General features: G+C 44.3%; 1 protein-coding gene across 1 annotated transcript in view; it reads right to left on the reverse strand.

Moving 5' to 3' along the window:
- Positions 1-24,493, reverse strand: part of LOC121282904 (carboxypeptidase M-like) — a 105,410-nt gene that overhangs the window by 17,324 nt on the left and 63,593 nt on the right. Inside the window, exons 6-11 of the mRNA XM_041196713.1 lie at positions 19,373-19,557; positions 16,719-16,883; positions 14,622-14,774; positions 9,157-9,326; positions 7,345-7,564; positions 5,347-5,444 (exon numbers count right to left, since the gene is read on the reverse strand). Of these exons, the coding sequence (XP_041052647.1) occupies positions 5,347-5,444; positions 7,345-7,564; positions 9,157-9,326; positions 14,622-14,774; positions 16,719-16,883; positions 19,373-19,557 (991 nt within the window). The remainder of the gene's footprint in view (positions 1-5,346; positions 5,445-7,344; positions 7,565-9,156; positions 9,327-14,621; positions 14,775-16,718; positions 16,884-19,372; positions 19,558-24,493) is intronic.

A 24,493-nucleotide genomic window follows, 5' to 3' on the forward strand; every position in this document is an offset into this window, starting at 1 on the left:
GGGTGCCATTAGGCTACGAATTAGGCCGTATGTTTTACTGCCACATGTCGACAAGAAGATTGCCTGCCTCTTCTCCTCCCCCGATATATCGTCGGGCAAAAAGAAAAATGCGAGGTGTTCAATATAATGTGACCGACCAGTCGTCGGTGGTCTGATCAAACGGTTCAATGTGGTCAAACTGTAGCATATTGGAGGACGATGGCTTCAACGACTACAGTGAGTGTTTATATTTGTCATGTACTTACAATTGGCCTGCAAGCACGGCTACTTCAGTACAGTTGAGTTCTCGCGGCTTTCCTTGGCGTCATCAACTAGTGGCGTTTTGCCTCGTCACCAGTTGCTCTGATTTAACTCTGGGTCGCTTTGCTCGCGAACCAATTGTAGGCTTATCTGTTGGCAGGCGAGTTGATTACAACATACGGCAGACGCAGAGACTAATATGAAATGAAGCACATACTATTTATTTACACAAACGACAGAGGATTAACATGATGTGTGCTTTTCCAGCCAGACCCTACTCTAGACTAACATTTACATTGTAGCCCGTGCTACCCAGCTATTGGGTCCTACAGTCACGTGGTCAATCTGCTCACAGTCTCTTAAAGGTGTATTACACCTTAGATTACCACAAGGCTGGGGATTTAGTGGTATGCCTCATGGCCTACAAAGACAAGAGAAGAAGAAGAGTGTGGTGGAGGTGCCTGGTTTGGCAAAGGGAGGGGCATCTCTCTCAAGGTGAAGGGGCAGCAGGACCTGCTGCACATGCAGCTAAAGATCCAAGCGAGCCTTTGCTGGTAGGCACTTCACTAGACCCAGGGCCTAAAGTCAGTGCCTGTCATTCCTGCAGATGACCAACAACCAGTGTTGCCGAAGACTGCGCACATCTAGGGAACTGGTCAGTCACATATACCACCTGCTGCAGGATTTGGCGTCACAGGGACATGGAGGGCATCCACTGCCAGTGGCCATGAAAGTGACTATGGTGCTCAATTTTTATACCAGTGGCTCCTTCCAGGGCTATTCAAGTGACCTGTGTGGGATCTTGCAAGTCTCCACACACAAGGCACAGAACATTGTGCATTTCGCCCAGGATTAGGAAAGCCAGGAAGAAAGTATGCTGGGATTTGCACAGACCTCTGACTGGCGCAGGGTGCCATTGGCTGCACTCACATGGTGCTTAGATCTCCGTGGTAACAAGCGGTCAACTACATCAACCACAAGGGCTTCCACTCGCTGATTGGTCAGCCGGTGTGCGACCATCACAAACACATCCGACAGGTCGGCGCACGATTTCCAGGGAGTATCCACAACTCCTACATCCTTAGCAGGTCTTCGATCCCTGACATCTTCCAGGGCCCAGAGAGGCTGCAGGGTTGGCTCCTTGGGGACAAGAGCAACCCACAGAGAATGTGGCTGAGTAAGCCTGTGTGGTGGTCTCAGACTGCAGCAGCGTTGCGGTATAGCAAGCCACATGCCACAACCCAGACTTTGGGGGAACAAACAGTAGGCATTTTGAAAATGAGGTTCTGATTCCTCGACAGGTCTGGTGGAGCCACTGCAATACAGGCCCCAGATGGTGTCGTGCATCATCGTCGCTTACTACTCGCTCCACAACCTGGTGCTGCAACGGGGGGAGGGCCTGGCTGAGGAGGAGATGGAGGAGTCGCATGTCTCCTTTGATGAGGAGGATGTCAAAGGGGATGACAATGATGAGGTCCTCAAAGGTGAGGATGCCGAAGGTGAGGCCAGCGCACTGGCCAGACGAGGCAGGCTTGTTTGGGAGGCCCTCATAGCCACAAGTTCGTGGAGGATGATGACGAGATGCAGTGAGGACAGTCCTGATAACCTCAGCATAATTACCCTCAATGCTCAGGCTCATGACATGGAGACACAGTGGTGGCCCTAATAGTCATTAGATTCCAGGAAGATTTTGACATTCAGTGAGGACACTCCATAGATCTTCACATGGCCTCTGTGTATGTCTGACTCCTGTCTGGCTGAGGGCAGCTCGCTTGCACTCAGTGATCAGGGTCATATCATGGAGACACAGCTGTGAAACTTTAAATGCACCTGATCCTTTGTCAGCTTTCAGCACCTGACCCCTATAGGAGCACAGCGTCACTGGTCACAGATGCTGAAGAGATGGGGGCCAGCCCACCTCAAAGGTGTTGAGAGCACAGAGAGAGAATGACGCAACTCTGTGATGCCTGCCCACAATATTCCTACAGTAATAACAAGCACCATTGAGGTGCAGGCATCACTAATGTGAGCAGTGAGTTTTGAGACCAGACCATCACTTTGCTCTGAAGGTTACACACTGCACAGGGAACAGGCCCTGGACACCTGCCTTTTATCTTGCGCAGGAACCAAGGTTTCACATCTGATGAACACTGCTCATCATAACAAGGAGTCATAGGCAAGGAAACATTCTTAGGAGTTCATTTACAATAGTAAATATTCTGTACAAGTGACTAATACCCAAGCCCAAGCAGTGCAATTACATCTGCTTAACCTTCCTAACCCTGCTGCTATGTCTTGGTGCTTCACCGACATCATTAACGGAGGTGGAAGCAGCCTGCTGACTGCTGCGCCCTGTCGATGATGATCTTGATGGGCGTCCTCTGGAGGGCCAAGACTTGGAAGGCCCCAGCCTGCTTTTGGGGTCCTGCTGTGTGGCAGTGGCACCCTCCTTGGCCTGTGGAGCTGGAGCCGGTGGAGTCAAAGGAAGTGGGGATTTGGATGGGCCAGACTCTCCCAGAGTCATCTGGGTGGATGGCCCTGGGTGTGCAACTGCTGATCATCCTACCTACAGGTGCCCGAGGGCCCCTGGCTGACTCCTTGAGGAGAAGAAAAAGCTGGAGTGAGATCAAGCTCACCCACACCCCTCTTGCACTGACACTGTTGGAGGCCAACTATAGCATTAGTGATGGAGTTCAGCCCATGCAGCAGTGCAGGACCAATGTCCTGGACCAAGGTCGCCATGGTGGCCGCTATCCTACCAGTGTTGACCTTGGTGCAATGGCATGCAGGTGCTATCACCTCAGACTAAAGGCGGACAGACTCCTCCTTCGTGCCTTGCAATCTGAGGAGTGCAGTGAATATCCTATCCTGGTGTTCCCGAGCTTGCCTTTGCAGCTCTAGCAGCTGAGGTATGACTGAGCCCAGAGGGTTGTCATCTGACAGAGATTCAGCAGATTTCTGGCTTCCAGCAGTCCTTCGAGTGCCAAACACCTGGGAAGTCGCTGCCACTGCCTGCTGTGGATCAGACAATGTAATGTGTGCTCACCAGATTGTGACCCTGAGGCATTTCGACAACATGAGCAAACAAGCCCGGCACCATTTGTATTATGTTAATTTGTACTTATGTTATTATGTACTTGAGTCATTTGCATGTAGCCCCTCAGTTCTGATGTGAACAACCTGTTACTCCAGGGTGTTGCTGCCGTCAGAACTTTGCTGCTATGTGGACACGTTTGTCAAGGTCCATCTGGTTTAAATATTGCAATGAAGTGTGAGTAGAACTAGGTCCCACCGAGACATGTGTCTCTGCACTAGTGGAGTGTGTGGGTGAGCGCTGTGACGGGTCTTCAATGAGGGTGTCATCAGACTCTTCTTCCGAGGTGTCTCTGGGCTTCAGTCAAGGACCTGGGTCGTGGATCCCTTGGCTGCTTCCCAGACCTGCCTGCGAAAGCAAGGAAAGATAATTAGTTCGTGGCAGGGGACTGTGGAACAGGGGTACTCACTCACAGCCTGGCTGTCTGATGGTTATTGCACTGCTGGATCCTCACTTGGTTGAGAACTGCCAACTTCATGTCAGCACAGAACCGATCCAGATCCTCACCAGTCAGCTGGATGATTCTATTTTCAAAGTCCGTGAGGACCTTGATTTCGGGCATTTCTCCACCAGTCTGCGACCTCTCCCTTTTGTTGTGTGCCAGCTTGTCCTACATGAATACAGATGGAGACAGTGTAAGCAGGACACCTGCCAGGCTAGATGAGAAGGATGCCTGGCATGTGCGGGTGCTGAGTGGTGCCATGGACGGGATGAGGACAAAATCCTCAGGGCAAATGAAGGTGAGTGTGAGAGAGTGAATGGTGAGGTCCCTTGAATTGGCGGTGAGTGAGTGAGATCCCTGTGGATGTGTGATGGGTTTGTGAGTGTGCGAGTTGAGAGTGATGAAAAGAGTAACTTACCCTGGCGGACGGAGGAGATCATTCATCCTCTTTCGGCACTGGGTGGCTGTCCTCTTTTGCAGGGCGTTGGCACTGACCACCACCACTTCCGCCACCTCCCCCCCACCACCATGTTGGATTGGTGACCTTGCTTGCTGGTTTTTGCCCAGACCTGGGGTAGAGGACTTCACAGCGGGCTTCCACTACATCCGGGAGGCACCTGAGGGAAGTGTCGCTAAATTTGGGACAGTATGTTTCCTCTCTTTGGCAGCCATGACTTTGCGGCAACTTCCGAACACATAGAGTATGTTAGCTCTGTGCAGGGGCGCCCTTTAAATATGGTATTTGGATTACTGAAGGCCTGAGGTGACAGTGGGGCGAGTGAATCAGAGGCAGTGTTTCCAGGCAATGCGTTAATAATGAGGCCGGAATGGGACGATACGGCACAAAAACCTGCCATTGTGGCCAGCAGGTAAATGTCCTTTTTCCCGCCCACTACCATACTTTGTACAATTCTGGGATGATTCTGCCCTAATCTGCTGGTTCCAGCATCTCACATGGGTTTAAGGATCCAATAGCACCTATACAAGCAGAGTAGGCAGTTCTCTTGGTCCTTTGGCTAACATTCCTCTCTCACTCACTTAATGGGCGACATATCTCATTGCTGTTCGTGACACCTTGTGTGCAAAATGGCTGATGGCTTTGTTTACATAACAAGTTGCTGTACTTCAAAGTAAGTCATTGTATATGAAGCACCATGAGATGTTTCTGTGAGACCAATAAGATGCTGTATAAACATGGATTGTCTTTAAAAAAATCAAAAACACTTCAGCTGGAAAAACATCTTATGTCAAGTTCATTTTTCAGAAGCTGAAGTGGAGCCTGACTTGCAAACTAATGAAACTTGGCATAAACCTCACATGCCAAAGTCTGAAGCTTGCGCCCAACTTCAACTCTGGGTCTCCCTTTCATTTCAGAAACTTACTATTCACATTTATAAAGACTATTAAACAGGCACTTTCTCTTCAAGTGGTAAGTAAAATAGAACAGGAATTGGCTAGATAGCTGCCGTTTGATGTGGAATCTTATAGATGTCCACAACAGCATTAGCACTTCAAACATTGCTGTCCCTGCTCTTTATCGCCAGAACGTGACTATTTTCTAATCACCTACCTCATTTCCATGAATGTTGCCAACATACTTAAATTCTGGTCTCCCAATCTCATGTTCAGTAGAATTTCTTCCAATAGCCATCACCCATAGATTTCTTCCTGCAAGATTGACAATATTTTAAAGAATCAGTACATACATTATTGCCACTTTCATCCTGGTCATTCTTAATTCAAGTAAGACCAAGTGTATATGAGAATTTTAATACAAAGGTCATTATTTCAAACGTTGCATCTTCCAACCCAAGTTGCTCTATTCCTTATCTAAATTTTTTTTTGGGATGTGGGTTTTGCTGGCAAGGCCAACATTTGTTGCCCATCCCTAGTCGCCCTTGTTGCCTTCTTGTACTCCTGCAGTCCTTCTGGCGTGTGTGCTCCCATAGTGCTGTCAGGGAGGGAGTTATGCTTGGATACCATTCCAATGCACTGGTTACTGTACCAGGGTGCCTGGTACTTTCTGGTGCCTTGTCTAAAGGTGATTGTTCATGTGTGAGCCTAGGTGGTAATTAATAGGAGGCAAGCTGAGTTTTGAGAATATCGCAGCCAAGCCAAATTCTGTTCTCACCCAATGTCCACATACCTGCATTCCCAGATTGGGAACTTTCCTTGATATTTTCTCCTTAACATTTTGCCAAGAGCAGGGAATCTAATTATTGTGCCAGCAATGAAGAAAAAATATATGAAATGCTGAGCTATACAAGTCAGAGGGAGTTACTCTGAAGCTGCCCAGCACACCTTGAGTACAGTTTCCTGTTTTGGTCAATGAGGGACAAGGGAACCAACAAATCTTTGGAAATGAAAGCAAAATACTGCAGGTGCTGGAAATCTGAAATAAAAACAGGAAATGCTGGAGAGAGAAACAGAGTTAATGTTTCGAGTCCATACGTGCTGTCAGACCTGCTGAGTTTCTCTAGCATTTTCTGTTTTTAATCTCTGGAGATGGCTCACAGAAGAGCCACAAGGCTGATCCATACGCTCAGAGGACCAAGCTATGGGAAAAGATTGAAGAGATCAGGCTTTTGAAAGATGCAACAGGGACATAGGCTTATAGAATTATGCCTAATAGAAGATAGCATAAAAGTGGAGATCAAGGATACCTGGAATGGGGAAAGGTTGGACAGGCTGGGCCTATACCCATTGGAGTTTAGAAAATTGAGATGCGATCCTATTGAAACATATAAGATCCTGAGGGGATTTGACAGGGTGGATGCTGAAAGGATGCTTCCCCTTGTGGGAGAGACTAGAACTAGGGGACACAGTTTAAAAATAAAGGGTCTTCCATTTAAGACATGGATGAAGAGAAATGTTTTCTCTCAGAGGGTCGTGGGGTTTGGAACTCACTTCCTCAGAGAGCGGTGGAGCCAAGATCATTGAATTTTTTTTAAGGCAGGGGGTAATTAGATTCTTGACTAACAAGGGAGTCAAAGGTTTCTGGGGGTAGGTGGAATGTGGAGTTGAGACCACAATCAGATCAGCCATGGTTTTATTGAATGCCAGAGCAGGCTCGAAGAGCCGAATGGCCTACCCCTGCTCCTAAACCGTACAGTAATAAACCATGACTGCAGGAGAAGGGGACAAAACACAAATTTGTGGAAGGTTTCCATAGAAAATGGTCAGCATGTGAAATGTATTTCTGGTGGAGGAGTCAGACATTACAGAATTATCAAAGAAATAGTTAAATGGTATAATGGGTCACTTTGGACTCTCTGTGACTGGACAGAAACACCATTCCCATCTAGCACCTGTTCATGCTCCAGTCTGTATACATTTTCCTGGTCTTCACCTAACACCAGTACGTATCAAAATACTGTAAGCACATCAACCAAAACTCTCCATCACTGAATGCAATGTGCTGGATAATTGCAAGCAGCACTCCTGCAATTTTACAATGCATACACACTGGGGGGGGGGGGGCCGTCAAGGAGTCAGACCCCCACCAACTCCCATTCCCTGTACATGGACACCATAGGATGTTGCAAAAGCAGATAGTTGAATTTCTTGCCTTGAGTGGATTTGCCCACAGTGTACAGATGCGTGAGGCCTGGGTACTTCAAAGCGGTGCAGTTCAGAAACTCCTCTAATGCAGAGTGATTGTGGTGGCTAAAGTCTGGTTTGCACGGTCTCTTCTTCAGTGTCCAGTCTAGAGTCATGGCTGTATAATTTTGCCTGTTGTTGTGCAGAAGCACATTCTTTACCTGGGCCTCATAACCTATGGCAGAAACCTGCAATTGTAAAGAAGTAGAATGTGAGCAACTGAAAATGTTTCTTCTTTGTGCTGAGCGTAACAACTGGTGTTTATATTAATGGCAGCCATCTTGGAAGACCATGGTTTGAGCCAGAGTGGTCAATTCCATGTTTTCATATAACGCTTATAGCAAAGGAAAACATCCCAAAGTTCTTCACAACAAAATCATAAAACTTCTGTTTAAGTAAGCACATGAAGGGAATCTTTAAGTGTTTCAACAATAGATTGAAAGACAGTCATCTTTGTATGTATAGTAATATTACTTCCTCCCTAGACACACTCACAATATTGACCCAGAGAGGCAAAGCCTGGATTAAAGGTCTCAAACCAAGGAACATATTACACAATGTCTCTCTGTATATTACAGTGATTCCCTATATTTTGTAGTGTTTCTCTGCATATGTATTTCTCTGTATATGTCAGTGATTGCCTTTATTTTACACAGCATTTCCCTGTATATAACACGGGTGCTTCTCTGCATATTGTGCGGTGTTTTCCAGTAAATCTTTCTGCATGTTACGTATTTCCCTCTATTTTTTTATAAGTGAAACTTGCTGCAGTTTCTGAGGCAACAAAAATGTTGTCAGATTTTGCCAATTAGTTAAGAAGTGTAATTTATTTCAGTGTCCCCAAAACTTGGTGAGGTTGTGACATTGTGTGACTTCCACTGTCCTGCTATGGTGCCATTTTACATTCTGGGAACATGTGGCAGTTATTTCTAAAATCAGAAAGTAATGCACCAGAACCAGCGGGAAACCTGTGTCGCTTCCATCGGGGAGGCCAGACCAAATTAAGTCCCCTCAGGTACATAACTGGCCAGCATCGGGCCTTCTCTGTGCTTTAGGATCCCAGCGGCGGAAACCCACCTACCAAGAGCTGCCAGCCAATCATGGGCTGACAGCTTTCCATTGCCAGTGGTGCCACTGGCAGCTGATGGTGCTGCAGGGGCTTCATCAAGGATCATCATTGGATCTGGGTCTCAGGTGAGTGAGGGCAGGATGGGGGTCATGGGGAGGGGTTCATGAGAGAGGAGGGGCGGGGGGGGGGGCGTCAGAAACAAGGGCAAGCGAGTGGCTTTTAGTGGCTTCCTCCCTTCTTGATGCCAGGTACCCCGACTGGGCACAGAGTGCCTGAAAATGAGAGAACTGGATCTCAGTAGGCCACTGGCAAACCCAATAGGATTCGCTTAGCGGATTTCAGGAGGCACGGGAAAGCTATACAACTCCCTGAGCTACCATTAAATTCTGGCGGGCTTAAGGATAAATGGTGTCGATTGGCTCATTAATGAGCTTAACTGACACCCATCGTGAGCGGAAGGGTTTCTCGCATTAGCTGCCTCCCACCTCTGACTTAATTGCGGGAGGTTTTCCCACCACTGGGAGGCGGACACACAGCCTCTCCTATGATTAAGTGGGCCTTGAAGCCATGCTTCCCACTGCAACTGGATGGATTAAGTTCCACCCAATGAGTGAGTCCCAAACACTGCTGATTTGGCCATAATGCTGTTTCCCTTCCTGTGTCCAATGCTATATGAGTACATTTGCTCCTGTGAAATAGGGGATAGGTAACAATTAGCCCTTTGACTTGTACCTTAATATTGTAGTTTCCTGGAAGAAGGATCCTGTAATATTCACCATTTTGTGTAGAGGTAAAAGGAAGAATATTATCTCTGCCCTCAACCTGGATCTCAGCGCCGTCAATGGGATTGCCATTTTCATCGAGGACTTGTCCTTTAATACCTGCCACATTCACCAAAGATACAAAGGGCCAATAATTTATCTTTGAGGAATTAGTCTTTTTCCACCTGTAACACCAGCCGACATAAATCGTCTTTCATAAATTTAACAGATTCAGCATGTTTCAGGAAAAATTGGAGGGCAAGGGGAGGGTAGGGTCAAAAAATTAGTCCTCAAATTCTTATGAAAAAATGAAAATTAGATTTTAACTAGAGAGCATTATGTATTGACTATTAAGAGGTTTGTGTACAAACCTTTACTGGCGTAATAGCTTTAAACATGTAATTGATGTCTGCATTCCTCCTGCAGGCAGGATCTTTAAGTTGATAATGAGGTGACAGTAATGCCTGTTAATTTTGTCCCCTTCACAGAGGGGGGCACCATAATCTCTGGAACCCAGTATGACAGGAGCATGTGTTATTCCTATTTGTCCCAGAGGCGGCACCATAGCTTCTGTCAGCCTGTTACAACAATCACAGCTCAAAGACCTTCCCCAACTATTCTTCAGCAAGAACCTGGCGGCAGGTGTGACACAAAGCACTCATTTGCTGTAAGTGCATTGCATCTGTGTCACCATCACGCATCTCACACATGACTCATTCATGTCTAGGGTGTTGGCTGATGACTTGTGGAGCTCTCAGCTGTTGTGCCTGTAACTCCCATTGTATAACAGCTAGGTATTAATAAAACATCAATACTCAACAAACACATGACCTTGGCTATTTTACAAAGAAGTGTCTGCACAGCAGAATGATCAAAATATTTGCTTCACAGGTTCGAAGTGCAGTGATGGCCTTTATGATCTGTTGGATCCATTTGTGAAAAGGCAAAGCTTTGAAGTACACCATTCTGCAACACTGTATTACAGCTCTGATTTTAACTCACTCAGAATCTGTTGACTTACCACAGCCCTAAAGCTGGGCCCTATAGATTGCTGGCTGGGCTTTAACATTCTAGAGAGATGAAAAATCTGTTCATGCAGACAGTCATTACCTCAGTCATCTTCCTGTCACTAGACTTTGATAAGATTAGTGATGTACAGCACATCATTTGTAAGAACAACCACAATGATTGGTATTGCTCCTGTGGAGGAGAGTTCAACAAGAGGAAGAAAGAGTTGGTCAGCAGGAGGAAGGTTAATTTTAAGTTGGGTGAATGAACCCTTAAAACAGATAGATTCTAATGATGTTTTTGAAAGAAGGAAAGTGGAAGAGAGGGCAAGGGCTTTGGAGAACTGGAGCATACAACTGGAGGTTTGGCTTCTGATAGTGGAGTGAATAGGGATATAAAAACATTAGAAATAGGAGCAGGAGCAGGCCATACAGCCTCTAGAGCCTGCTTTGCCATTCACTAAGACATGGCTGATCCTCTACCTTAATTCCACTTTCCTGCCCTATTCCCATATCTCTTGATTCCGTTCATGTTTAAAAATCTATTGATCTTAGTCTTGAATATACTCGACAATTGAGTACCTCAGGCCTCTGCAGCAGAAAATTCCAAAGATGCATAACCTTCTGAGTGAAACAATTTCTCTTATCTCAGTTCTAAATGGCCATCTCCTTATCTTGAGACAATGATCCATAATTCTAACCTCTCCAGTGAGGAGAAACAGCCTCTCAGCATCTACCCTGACAATTCCTCTAAGCACTGCATACATTTCAATGAGATCATGTCTCATTCTTCTACCTTGCACCAAACATAGGTTCATTCTACTCAATCTATCCTCAGAGGGCAACCCTTTCATCCCAGAAATCAATCTAGTGAACCTTTTGTTGCACCATTTCCAAGTGTATCCCCCTTTGGTAGGGAGACCAGAACCACACAATTACTCCATGTGTGGTCTCACCAATGCCCTGTACAATTGCAACAGGACTTCCTTCCTCTTATATTGTGACATCATTTGCCTTAAAGTGGGATTGGAGAAGATCATTCCAATAAATAACAACATTTTAATCGTCACTGCAATATTTGTTCTTTTAACATCCCATTCACATACCAATTGTTTTTAATGTCATTCTTGGATAAATAAAACTTTGCCTCAAGCCACAGATAACAAGCCACACACGGCAAGTCTGAACAGAAGAATTACAGAGGATGTGAGGTGATACATCGCTGATTTTTATCAAAGTCTGGTGTTAGTAAGATGACTGATGTCTGAAAACTCTGATATTGGGATTATTTTTAAAGCGCAGATTCTGGAATTCAGCAGAATAAGTGGTGGCTGTCTGTGTGCACAAGGCTTTAATCTATGGGACATCTGAAGACCCAGCCAAAAGATTGCAACTTCACTAAAGAACACACTGCAAAGCTTTGCCTTCTCACAATTTAATCAATGCATTTACAATACCATCACTGCACTGTGAATATGAAAAGCAGTGATCTTGATTATCCTACTGCCATATATGCACGCGAGCTTCATTTGCCGGTTAGTAGGACAAATGATTGGTCATGGCCCTGGGTCAGAAACTTGCATTTTCTGGGGCTTTTCATGAACAGTTGAGAAATTCAAATAGTAGACTGCACAAAACACGGCTGTCCGTCTTTTACATAAAGTGGAAGTATTTGTGGGATTTTACATGGAATACCACATTCCCTGTCAATGAACAAAACTGTAAATTCGGTGAACCCATTCTCATACATGGTTTGCAGAACTGGCACAGCAGTGTTGTGACAGTCTCCCTGACCCGTGTTTTTTTGAAACTCCTGCTGGGAGTACAGGATCAGAGAATCCACACTCTAGCATCAGCTTGGGCCAGTTGGCAACATTCTCACAAGGTTCTGGGTTTTAACCCACTTCAGTACTTGAGCACATAATCCAGGCTGACACTTCAATGGAGTACAGAGAAAACATATCAATGTCAGAGGTAATGTCCTTCAAGTGAGATATTAAACAGAGGAACCTTCTGTCTGTTTTCCTGTAGTCCCGATCAACATTTCTTCCTGTACTATCATCATCAAAAGCAGTTAAACAGATGGTGCTTAAAATTTGTTTAAGACTATGCAACTAGATTTACTGCCCACCCCCAGTTTAAAGAAAGATGAGCATTTACATAGCACCTTTCACATCCTCAGGATGTTCCAAAGCAGACAACTAAATACTTTTGAAGCATTGTTATAAAGCAGGAAACTTGACAGCCAATTTGCACACAGGAATTCCCCATAAATAGCAAGGGTGCTGGGAGAACTATCCTATTCTTCTTTGAATAGTGCTCTGAGATCTTTTCCATCTGTCTGAGAGGGCGGGTGGACCTGGGAGTTACACCTCATTTGAAATTTAAAAAAAAAATTGTTCATGGGATGTGGGAGTCACTGGCTTGGCCAGCCTTTATTGCCCATTCCTAATTGCCCTTCAGAAGGCATATGTCCTGAGACATTGGTTCATGAAACACCTCCTTCAGTTGCTGCAGTTTTTGTTATGGTGCTGCTCCCATAATGGCATTAGGGACAATGGACAATGAAGGAATGGCAATACTCTGTATGTACCCCAAGCCAGGATGATATGTAACTTGGCGGAGAACTTGAGAGATAATGGTATCATTGCTGTTGTGGGACTTTACAATGTGTAAATTGACAGCCATATTTGGAACTTCAAAAATAATTAGTTGTAAGTAAAGCACCCTTCATAGATAGAGAAATGCAAGTTCTTTCATACCAAATTGTCAATGGGTCCAAAATTAACTTGACGAGTAACAGGCAATATTTCCTGGTGAAATGATGAAAAACATTTTATACTGCCAACCATTTTGTAGAGCCTGTGGACGCGTTTAAACTATTTTCAGTGCCTACTTCATCTGAATGAAACGGTGCTGCTAGGCATAAGTGAGAAGTCAACAGAAAAAGATTGACACTTGACAATGATGACATCAGACAAGTACCCTCATCCAATTTCTTCCTTGCAAGCAAAAATATAGATTGTATAAAAATATAAATGGTATAAAGATCTTTTCCATTGACTCAATTTTCATGCCCAATAACTAGTCGGTTGTTTGCACAACAGCTTGAATGTAAACGAGGATATAGAAAATCAAAATTTGAGTGTATAACACCGAAGCAGAGGTCTAAATGTCATGTCACCGTGCAAAACCTTTCACTACTTGCAAATCAGTGCCAGCAATGGGGTAGCATGCCATTGCGCAACGAAATCTGTTGACTGAACATTGCATGATACCGGGGCCTGGATTTTCACCCTCGGGGCAAGTAGGTGGAGTTGGCAAAATTCCTGGCTCGGCCCTCCTGCCTTGGGAGGAAGTGCCCGACAAGGCAGGATCTTCATTGCTGGGGCCAGGTGCGAGCTGGAGTCAGGCCAGCTGACCTGGGGAGAAGTGCGGAGGCAGCCACCAGGGCTGCTGGGTGGGACTTTATTGCAGTGAAATAAAAAACACAAAGGCCCCTCGAGCCCTCACCCCTTACGCCCCTTCACTCTCCAACACTCCCCATGCTCTATCCATGCCACCTCATGCCCCCTCATCCACCCCCTATGTCCCGTAATTGCCCTTATTGCAGGCTCTGCCCTTCCACCCACCCCCTCAGGCCCCTCATGCCCTGTATGGCAGGCTCTGGCACTTCCATGCCGATTGACTCACTCTATAGAATTAATGAACACCACAGTGCGAAGTGGAATGTATTAAAAAAAGCTTTGAAAAAATGTACTCCATTAATCACTTTCTCCAATGAAACAAAGTCTGGACAGCAAGCTAATAAAAGCATGAACCATTTAGGCCCTTTGAAGTTTCAAAAGCCACAAGCCACCCAAACACTTGAAGTAACTTGACTTATGTCAATAAACATTGTGAAATTGAAATTGACGGCAGAGATCAAAGAGCCTGAGCTGTCAATCAAAAAATGTTTCCTCTGGAGCGCAGGTGTTCTGTTATTCTGATAGATATGTGGGCTCATTATGGATGATTGGCTGAGAGACACCTCCCATGTCTCCTCATGCCCCCTATGATTGACATACAGATGAGGGACACAGGGGGTGGGTGGGGTGGCATAATTTGGCATCGGTGGCATGAGATGACATCAGGGATTGGTGGGGGTGAAGGGGCAGCCTAACCTTTCTTACAGGACATGAGGGGGACCTTTTGAACTTACCTTGTGAAAGGTCCCCTCATGCACACTAGGGTTCACGACTCCCCTTTGGGGACATGAACCACAACTCTTTAAAAACCTGCTGTCATCTTACAGCATAGCTTAAAATCATAAAATCTTATAGCACAGAAGGAGGCCATTTGGCCCACCTTGCCTCTTTGAATGACCTTATTTTGGATTAAAGTGACTTGGCAGACAGAAATCATTTACCCAGATGTATTAGCCTCATAAATTCTAGCATTGCTGCCTTATTATCATTCCAGAGTTGTGGTAGTTGATCAGCTTGTGGGTATTTACAACAGGTGAGCTCGAGTGTTATGTCCAGACATCGACCCCATACGTAATTATAATCCTGCATCCCACCTGTGAGACAAAGGGAAAAGTGCATCAGATTTTTGCTTTTAAACTGTTATTTCCTTCTCGCCTCTCACTCCTTTCCTCCTGAAGGGCTGCAATTCAGTGGACACAGGCAACCACTTAGCCAAGCAACTGTGAGCCAAGGTAATGAGAGTCACTGGGCTATTTGACTGCAGGAGGTGCTACAGCTGAGCCCAATCCCGGGGTGAACATTATCTACTACCCTTCCTGTTACTTCCTTTCCCCAGGCCAGGAATGTTGTGGCAATTGTAGCTCCTCAATTAGTATCCTGGTGAAGGTTCAGCATTGATTAGGGTTGTAGATCTGTGGCCATCCTGGTCTGAATGACTCATGCTTTTAGCAATTGAAGAGTACACAACAGAAATTTTTAATTGATGTTACCCATGGTTGTAGGGCATTAACTATACACTATGGAATAGAATGACACATCTCTACCACGGGGCAGTTACCATCACCCATCTTAGGCTACAGTGGTCAGTCTCACACACCACTACCCTTTCACTATATAACTCTGTGTGGGCAGTGCTGGGAAAAGGCCAGGCACTTCCCACAGTCAGAGTCTCTGGTTGTCCATGGTCTTGCTCCAGTGTGTGATTTAAGCCAGCTTTGACAGTCCTACAAGCAAGATATTCTCTTTGCACTTGATTTACAAGAGGCAGAAAGTTGAGGGAGTTTATTCAGGATTTTATAGAAAATGATTAAGTAAAGGAAACTTGTTAAGACAAAGACTAAGGATCAAGAATGTTTCAGTGATCCAGTGATGAGCCAAGCCTGGAAGGCAAATGGTACACAATCCTCTCTTTGGTACTTGTGAGTTTTTAGGACTTTCTTTGTAGACAGCTAGGCCAAAGTAACTTGACAAATCAATTATTTATGTTCAGCTCTGAGCAGTTGCCATAGGTTTGGAACAGTTTGTGGGGTGAGATTTAAACATCAAATTGGAAGGATGTAGCAAATGACAGAATTTCAAATATCCAGAATTCAGTTTCCGAGAAAAGCATCTGGTCTCCATCTAAATCCCAAATCGCCCATTTATCCAGCCAACAGAACTTTCCCTCTTTGAAAGTTTCTTCTTCCAGGTTTGAAAAGCTGTCTAGAGTATGAACAAAATGGGACAAGATTCTTCCTGTGCTTTATAAAGAACAAAATCATAAATCCATCCTTTATAAAAATAGGCATTTCAAATTCTGTTATTTAAATACAGGGAGGAAGTCATCCCACACTGCCAAATTCAACGCTGACCTTTTTTCTTAAAGCCTTGATCCTATTACCTGTTGACAGTGATTATCCAAAGTTGGACAGATGGATGCATACTCCCAATGCAGTACAAGGCAAAGGAGAGCGGAATAACTTACTAATTGTAAGCAGCTTCAGCTGCCAGCCAGGTGCGATTTACACAGCGAGATTGATGAGTTTCAAGGTCATTCAATACTAGGCTTCAGATGCAGGCTCTCATGCTCAGATCCCAAGTCTGCTTTGTCCTGGTGGATCCCACCACTTCCATAATCCACAATCAGTAGCTGGCTCTGCCAGGGTGAGTTGAATGGAGTTGTCCAGTTCTGTTGCTGGCTCTGCTTAGGGAATTTTATTATTTGCTCTTGTTCAAATAGCAGTGCCACAGTACAATACAAGGACATGGCAATGGAATTAGTGATTGGGAACCCTAATAACAACAAAGCAGCCACAGAAATGGGTAAATAATTAAACCTGCTGCTGAACCCTGAACATTACTTCCAAGTTGGTTTTAGATGAACCTATCCTTGGAAGAATGCAACTTCACAATGGCACTGAATCTGATTGCAGAATCAGACCTATGTTAAGTTTACTGTTTTTCACCTTGGATGCCAATCAATACCACACCAAGAACCATGAAAACGGAGCTGGAACCCTATTTCAATTCATCCTACCTGTAAAAGACAGTATTCTTACCTTTCACTGCGTACCACTCTGCTCCATTTACAATCCCATCGGCAAATGTCAAGCCGCAGTGGTTTCCTGTAAACATGTTGGCATGGGTTGTAGAGTAAACTTTTGAAATGTATCTCAGAATGTCATCATCTGGTGCCATGCTGTAGGTTGCATTTGAAAACGTATCTACGATCAGTTTAAAAAAATGTAAATCAGTTTTTTGACTTGGCTTATATTTGATTTGAGCAATGGATATCTGAAATTACCCTAATGTCATAGAATCCTAGAATGATACAGAAGAGGAGGCCCATTGTGTCTCTTTGAAAGAGCTATTCAATTAGTTCCATTTCCCACCTTTACCCTGTAGCCCCGCAGCCATTTTCATCTAATTCCCTTTTGAAAATGATCATTATTGAATCTGCTTCCACCACCCTTTCAGGCAATCCATTCCAGATTGCAACATTTTGCTGTTTTAAAAAGAAATTCTCTTCATTCCTACCTCTGGTCCTTCTGCTAATTACCTTAAATCTGTGTCCTCTGGTTACCAACCATTCTGCCATTGGAAACAATTTTTCCTTTATTTACTCTATCAAAACCCTTCATGATTTTGAACATCTCTATTAAATCCCTCCTTAACCTTCTCTGCCCTTTTCCACTTTGCAGTGCACCCAGTTTCTAAGAGCTAAATTTGACAACTTGATTGTTGTTGTAAAAAGTGTCCCACCCGACTAGAGTTTAATTTCCTCCTTCCAGTGGTTGCCAGCGTGATGCTATCTTCCATTGCTGGGCTGTCTTCCAGTGAATTTATGGCATGAGGCTGATGGAATTTTTAAGGATCCCAAGGCCAGGATTTTGGGCTCGTCGGGCAGGCACAGTTAGGGGGGGTGGGGTGGGGGGGGGAGCGGGAGCGATCGGGAAGCCGACCACCACCCACGATCAGGCCATGACCGCGATTTCCCGCTGGCGGTCCAATTAAGCCCTGCCCAGAGGGCAAGCGTGGAACTTGGCACGTGCACACAGAGTTGCCTCAGGGAGCTGAAGATTTTAAAAGTTAAAAATAAAGAATTTTAAAATGTCAAAGGACATGTCCCCTCGGTCACATGAGCAGGGACATGCTATGAATGAAATTTAAACATTTTTATTTAATTTTTATTTGCTGTTGGAAACCTCATCCCGCCCTTGGGTGAGGCTTACTAAAAAATCCAAAGGCCGCTTGGCATTTTCGCCTAACCGCCTACCGTGAGATTGGACGGGCAGTGAAAAATTTAACTTTATTGTTACTTCAATAGCCTTAATAAGCCTTTTAATTGTTGGCGGGCACTCTGCTGACCCTCTCATGCCCCTGCCAACCGAAATATCGCGCGAGGTTGGGATGCTCGCCCAACGTCATCGTGCATCATTTTACGCTCGTTCAGGTTGGGCACACACCCGACTGATGAGCGAAAAATTCCGGCCCGTGTGTTTTATACAAGACTTGTAGGGTCAACCTGAGCTTCCTTCACACATGAGCCTGATGAAAGGCCAGTCAATATTAAACATGGCTTCAACTTAACTGCTATACTTCCATAGAAGGTGACCTCAACTACTAGTGGACACGGGAGATTCTGATGGTCCACTTTTCTTAAAAGGCTGAAGTACAAACAAAATAGGGTAACAGGTTATCTCTTAAGGTATCATTGCAATGTTATCTTGACCATAAAAGTTTCCAGATAACTCTTTTATCTAATGCCGTCCTCCAAAAATTCTTCATATTTTCACACTGTGGCCAAACTCTAGATCCAATCATCCTGGTTCAAGAATCCACTTCACTGATATATATCAATCAGTAAAGCACAATCTCAAAGGCTTTATAAGTCTACAAGGTGTCTGGATATCATGGAATAGACCCTAGAACAAAATGAGAAAGCTCTACACTGGTCAATAAGCTTTTAGAAATCCATAATTTGGAAGGCTTAAAGATAGCAAATATTATATCATTAGTCAAAAGAGCAAGGTGTAATATAATGTAATTATTAGAACAATTAGCCTTACCAATATAATGAGAAACTTTCTGGGAACCTAAGGCAGAGGTACAGTAGTCATGATGTTCTGAGGGGTAACATGGTCACCTCAGTCCTATCACTATACCCTTCAATCCCCTTCCCAACCAAATAATTATTCAGTTCTTTTTTGAAGGACTTGATCAATTTAGGAAAAATTGCTTTCTTGGAGAGTCTGTTTCACTTATTACTATTCTGTCTGTTCAGGAAGGAACTGTTCCAGCCTTTACTGTCTTGGACTTAAACTCGTAGACAAATTACCCACTTACACCAACATCCTTCTTGCTTCTCAACATTTTAAATATCTGAATTGTATTCCCTGTTCTTCAGTGAAAACCAGCTCATGTCCAATGAATGCCTTCTTGTAATTTAACAACTTATGTGTTGGAACTATCCATGTTGCCGCTGTCCACACCCTTTCACTCACCATCAACATTACCTCACCAGTGAGTAAGAAGGATGTCATTTGTTCTTTTTTCCCCAGATAGGCTTTCTTAATTCTATAGCCAGCTGACAGAGGTCATGACAGGAACAGCAAGTTAAAATGTCAGCTCTGCTGAGACCTTAATGAAATGATTGGGATGGGGGAGGGGGAGCAGCTCATGTAGGTTTGAGGTTATTATTCTGCACTCTGACCTGGCTTCCTGTTGTCATATGGATAGTTGGCCAGCACTGCTCCACCGTGGAAAGTTGCAGAAAGTACAAAGGGCTCGCTCTGGATCCAATCCATCATGGCTTGGGTTTCAAGCTGTCGTTCAACACGATTCTCTTCAAACGGGTCAGGAAAATTCCGATTCAGGTCGAGTCCATTTTTATTATATCTGTCGAAATGAAAACCATGGGCAAAATAGTTATTTCTGAACTGGAAATTTAGCCTGTTCTTCATATTGTTGAGGTACCTTGATGTACTGACAGTGTTTCGGCACACCACAGTTTGCCCTGGAGAAATCCAGCTAATATCATGAAATTCATAAAGAAAAGTGATTGGAAAAGCTGGCATCACTGTGTTTGGAACACAGATTTATTTTTATGGAAACGTCATGATGATTTCTTCACCTGTCCACTTCCCCCAGTTAATTTTAACATTAATTTATTTTAACTACCTTATTTTAGCTCCCTGAGACCCAACTAACCTGATGCTCTCTCCCACTCTCCCTCTTTCTTCATGTCAATAGCATCCAAAGGAATTAGTGTGTTTAGGACAAAAGTGATTTTGTAATGAGAAAAGTGTCAGGCAATTCACAGCTTGAAAACCATTTACTTCTCCCCTCGTCAAACATCTGACTGTGCAGTTGTATATAAAACCTGTCTATCAAATACTGCTGGTCCTACGCACAATTCTTCTCACACACAGGGGCCCAACCACACTGATTCAGCATTCAGCTGACCTTTAGTCAAGGACCATTAACACTTGTTGAGGGTGGTAGACTGGGGCTGAGCATTAGAGCTAAAGGAATAGGGGACAATGTACATTTAGTCTCCACTTTGCTCCATTTGTCCTTGGGGCCATGACAAGTTGGGGGGAGGTGGGGGTGGGGGAGGAATCAGGCAAAAATTTTGCCTTTGAAGTCCCTTACACCACCTGGTGGTTAAGTATACAGAAATGTTGGCTGTGGTCTGGGAGCAAGTTGTCTGCCCAACATTTCAGCAGCAGAAACATCAAGACCCAGGGAGTCAAATGGTGGAAGGCAATTTACAAATCTAAGAGAGTGATACATAAAGAAAAGGAAAGAATATTAATCAAACACTATGTTTCAATAAACCCTCCATAATTGCTGAGCAAACAACATTGATAAAGTACTGCAGTCCCAGTATTGCATTTCAGGCTATTTTTAAAAGATAGAAATCTAACAACAATTTGCATTTATATATTTCCTCTATCATAGTTAATCCCAAGAGGCTTCACAGTGGTCAAATTTATGCTGACTGAGCATAGCAGAGTTAGGAGTGAGAATTAAAAGCATAGCCAAGAAGGTATTTAAGTCAAAGAGGTTTGTAATGATCAGGAGAGAAGTAGCAAGGCAGAAGCTGATGGGGGTTGGGTTTCAGGAAAGATAGAGGAACAGCTGAAGTCTTCACTTGCAGTGGTGGAGCAAAGGGACAGGAGGAGAGGGAGAACACAGCTTGAAAACCATTCACTTCTCCCCTCGTCAAACATCTGACTGTGCAGTTATATATAAAACCTGTCTATCAAATACTGCTGGTCCTACGCACAATTCTTCTCACACACGGGGGCCCAACCACACTGATTCAGCATTCAGCTGACCTTTAGTCAAGGACCATTAACACTTGTTGAGGGTGGTAGACTGGGGCTGAGCATTAGAGCTAAAGGAATAGGGGACAATGTACACCAAAATACCAGAGTCTGAATTCTGAAACACTTTGATAATGTCTTAGGATTACAAGGCTCGCTAACTGTGCATCTGTATGCATTACTTTCATGGTAACTAGTGCACATAATGTACTGTCATGGGTAATAATGGTTCACAGTAACTTGTGATAACCTGGGCGATTATCTCTGGCAAATTCCAAAGAAGGTACTTTACTGCTTATATCGCCCATTCCATTGCATTATACCAATGCGCTGCCTTAACTTCAGGTTGTGATCTTATTCAACCCACTTTACCTTTAACCATCTAGGCCCTAACCTCTGGAATTTCCTCTCCAAACCTTCCCATCTCTTCACCTCTCTTCCCTCCATTAAGATGCTCAAAATCTCCCTCTTTCACCAATTTCTTTCCTAATACCTCATTACGTGGCTCAGTGTCAATCTTTGATTGCGCTCCTGTGAAGCACCTTTGGATGTTTTAACATATTAATACAAGTTCTTGTTTTTCCTTGGCTTGCCATTCTCACATGGTGATCTCAAATCCTTAAATAATGAAGGAATCCATAGCCTCATTTGGCATGATTTGGATAACATGCGAGCTTACGATAACTGAAAAGTAACATTCGTACCATGCAAATACCAGGCAATGGCCATCTATAACAAGAGAGAATCTAACCATCTACTCTTGATGCTCAACAGCATTACCATTGTTGAATTCACACCATTTAGGGGAGATTGTGGTGTAGTGGTATGGTCATTGGGCTAACTTCAGAGGCCCAGGCTAATGCTCTGGGAATATGGGTTCAAATCCCATCACAGCAGCTGGTGGAATTTAAATTTAATTTAATCTGGAATATAGGCCAGAAAATTACGCTTGGTTTGTGGGTGCGGGCCTGATACACCCAAGTGTGAAATAAAGTACGTTGACAACTGCCGATGTCAACATGCACTCTTGTGATAGACAGGTTGTTGGGCGCATGCCAGAGCTGGACACACACCCACCAACAATTAAAAGGCCATTAAGTAAGCAATTGTCCTGAATTTTTCACTGCCCATTCAACCTAACAGTTGACGGGCAGGTGAAAAGGCCAAGCAGGTGGGATGAGGTTTCCTAAAGCAAATAAAAATAAAATTTAAATTTAACACTTGAATTAAAAACATGTCCTTGCTCATGAGGGTACATGTTTTATGACATTTTTATTTTCTTTATTTTTTTGTTTAAACAGCGCTTCATCCCCCTGAGGCAGCTCCATGTCTCAGGGATACTGAAGCGCTCTTTCGCACGCATGCGTGAAGTTCGCACTAGGCCCACTTGCTCTCCCCCCTCCGCCCCCCCCCCCCCCCCCCCCCCCCCCCCCCCCCCCCCCCCCACCGCAAAGGCAGCGCTCAGTGCTGCCGCTCACGTTCCACGCTGGGCGGGCCTTCTCAATCGGCCCGTCCACGTAAAATCATGGCGCGGTGCCGATCGTGGGCGGCGGTCGGCTTCTTGGCCGCCCCTGCCCGTCCCCGCCAAGCGCCCCCACCAAGGGCAAAATTCTGCCCATAAAGTCAGCTTCAGTAATGGTGACCACGAAACTATCATCGATTGTTGTAAAAGTGTGGTTCATTAATGTCCTTTAGGAAATGCAATCTGCTTTCCTTTACCGGTCTGGCCTACATGTGACTCCAAATCCACAGCAATATGGTTGATTCCGAAATGGTCTAGTAAGCCACTTGGTTCAAGGGCAATCAGAGATGGGAAACAAATGCTGGCCTTGCCAGCGACACCCATGTCTCATGTGTAGTAATTATGGTTTTGTTATATGTTGGATTGTATCTTTAAGAATAGTCCTGTGATGTAAGATCACATGATCTGTGGAAACCAATGTATTAGCAGCGCGGGCTACCTGCACAGTCAGTGTAGAGATAAAGATGGAGTTGAAAATGCATTGTAGTTGCTGCTGGCTGTATTATAAATAAACCTAAAGTTTTCATTACCATTGCTGAATTCACACCATTTAGGGGAGATGGTGGTGTGGTGGTATTGTCACTGGGCTAACATTTCAGAGGCCCAGGCTAATACTCTGGGAATATGGGTTCAAACCCCACCACATTACAAAGTTGTCTGCAGGTCAACACTATTACAAATATGTGACAAGGCTACACTATAACAAACGATGAGGCTAAATGAGAATAAATAAAGGTAAATCAGTATTGGTTCTGTACCTCACCCAATAATTTTGAGTTTCAACATCCGTTTAAAATAACAGAAGATATACTCACCCAAAATGCCACAGTTTGGTAGAATCGATCCCTTTCAGCCAGCCACAGACAATTGGTCTCAGATTTTAGAATTCTTCTTTCAAGTGAACAAAATTATGGGGGAAGAGAAGAGTTGAGCAATCCTCTTGAGTACTTATGGGAGAAAAACCTACAGTTTGATTCAAAGTTTGATGGCCCCTAGTGCCCCAGATTCAAAGAACTTTGAAGAGTTGGTGGACCTCGTGAAGTGACATTTTCAACCCAAGCCCTCAGTAATGATGCAGAGATTCCCGTTCAATTTGCAAAATAGAGGCCTGGCTGAGACAACTGCTAGATACCTGGTAAATTTAAAGCAATGAACAGAATTGCAAGTTTGGTGAGAATCTAACCAACATGCTGAGAGATCGTTTAGAGTGTGATGTGAAAGAAGGAACCATTCAGAGAAGATTGCTGGCTGAAGCGAATCTGGATTTTAAGAAGGCATTAGAAATAGCGCTGGTCATGGAAAATGCTGTAAGAGATTCACAAGCAATACAAGGGGCGCAAGATGGCACCGTACTCCAAATGGGAACAGTCAGCCGAAAGAGGCGCGACAAAGCCAGACTCTGCCACGAAACGGGAAACAGCCCCCACTAACTGAAAAATAAGAAGAAATAATTTAGCAGCTAAATCGAAGGACAACTTTAATTAATGTGGAAGCGATTGGCAGTTTAAAAAAAGTAGAATGTTACTTTTGTCACAGAAGTGGACATATAATGAGACAGTGCAAAGAGGGATTTTAACCAGGCTGTGGCTTGGAAACAACAGAAGAAGCCTAATGAGCTCTACAGTGTAGAAGAGCCTGAAACAACAAATTCTGACATTGATTCATCGTTTAACATGAAAGTTGGGAAGACAGTGCGAATATTTGTTACATTATAAGTAAATGGAAGTAGACACAGGAGCTTCCACTACTGTAATTGGAGAACACACTTTCAGATATTTAAATAACGGTGAACATCAATTAAATTTGGAACAAACATCTGCCAAGTTGAAAATGTACACAGGCGAAGAAATCCAAGTAAGAGGTATCAGCAGAGTAACTGTCCACTATAGAAACCAATTGGCATAGCTATCAGTGATGGTATAGAGTGGCAGAGGACCAAGCCTTCTAGGGTGAAACTGGTTAAGGGAAATCAACCTTGATT

The sequence above is a fragment of the Carcharodon carcharias genome, chromosome 10, assembly GCF_017639515.1.
Source record: "Carcharodon carcharias isolate sCarCar2 chromosome 10, sCarCar2.pri, whole genome shotgun sequence".
In the NCBI taxonomy this organism is placed as follows: domain Eukaryota; kingdom Metazoa; phylum Chordata; class Chondrichthyes; order Lamniformes; family Lamnidae; genus Carcharodon; species Carcharodon carcharias.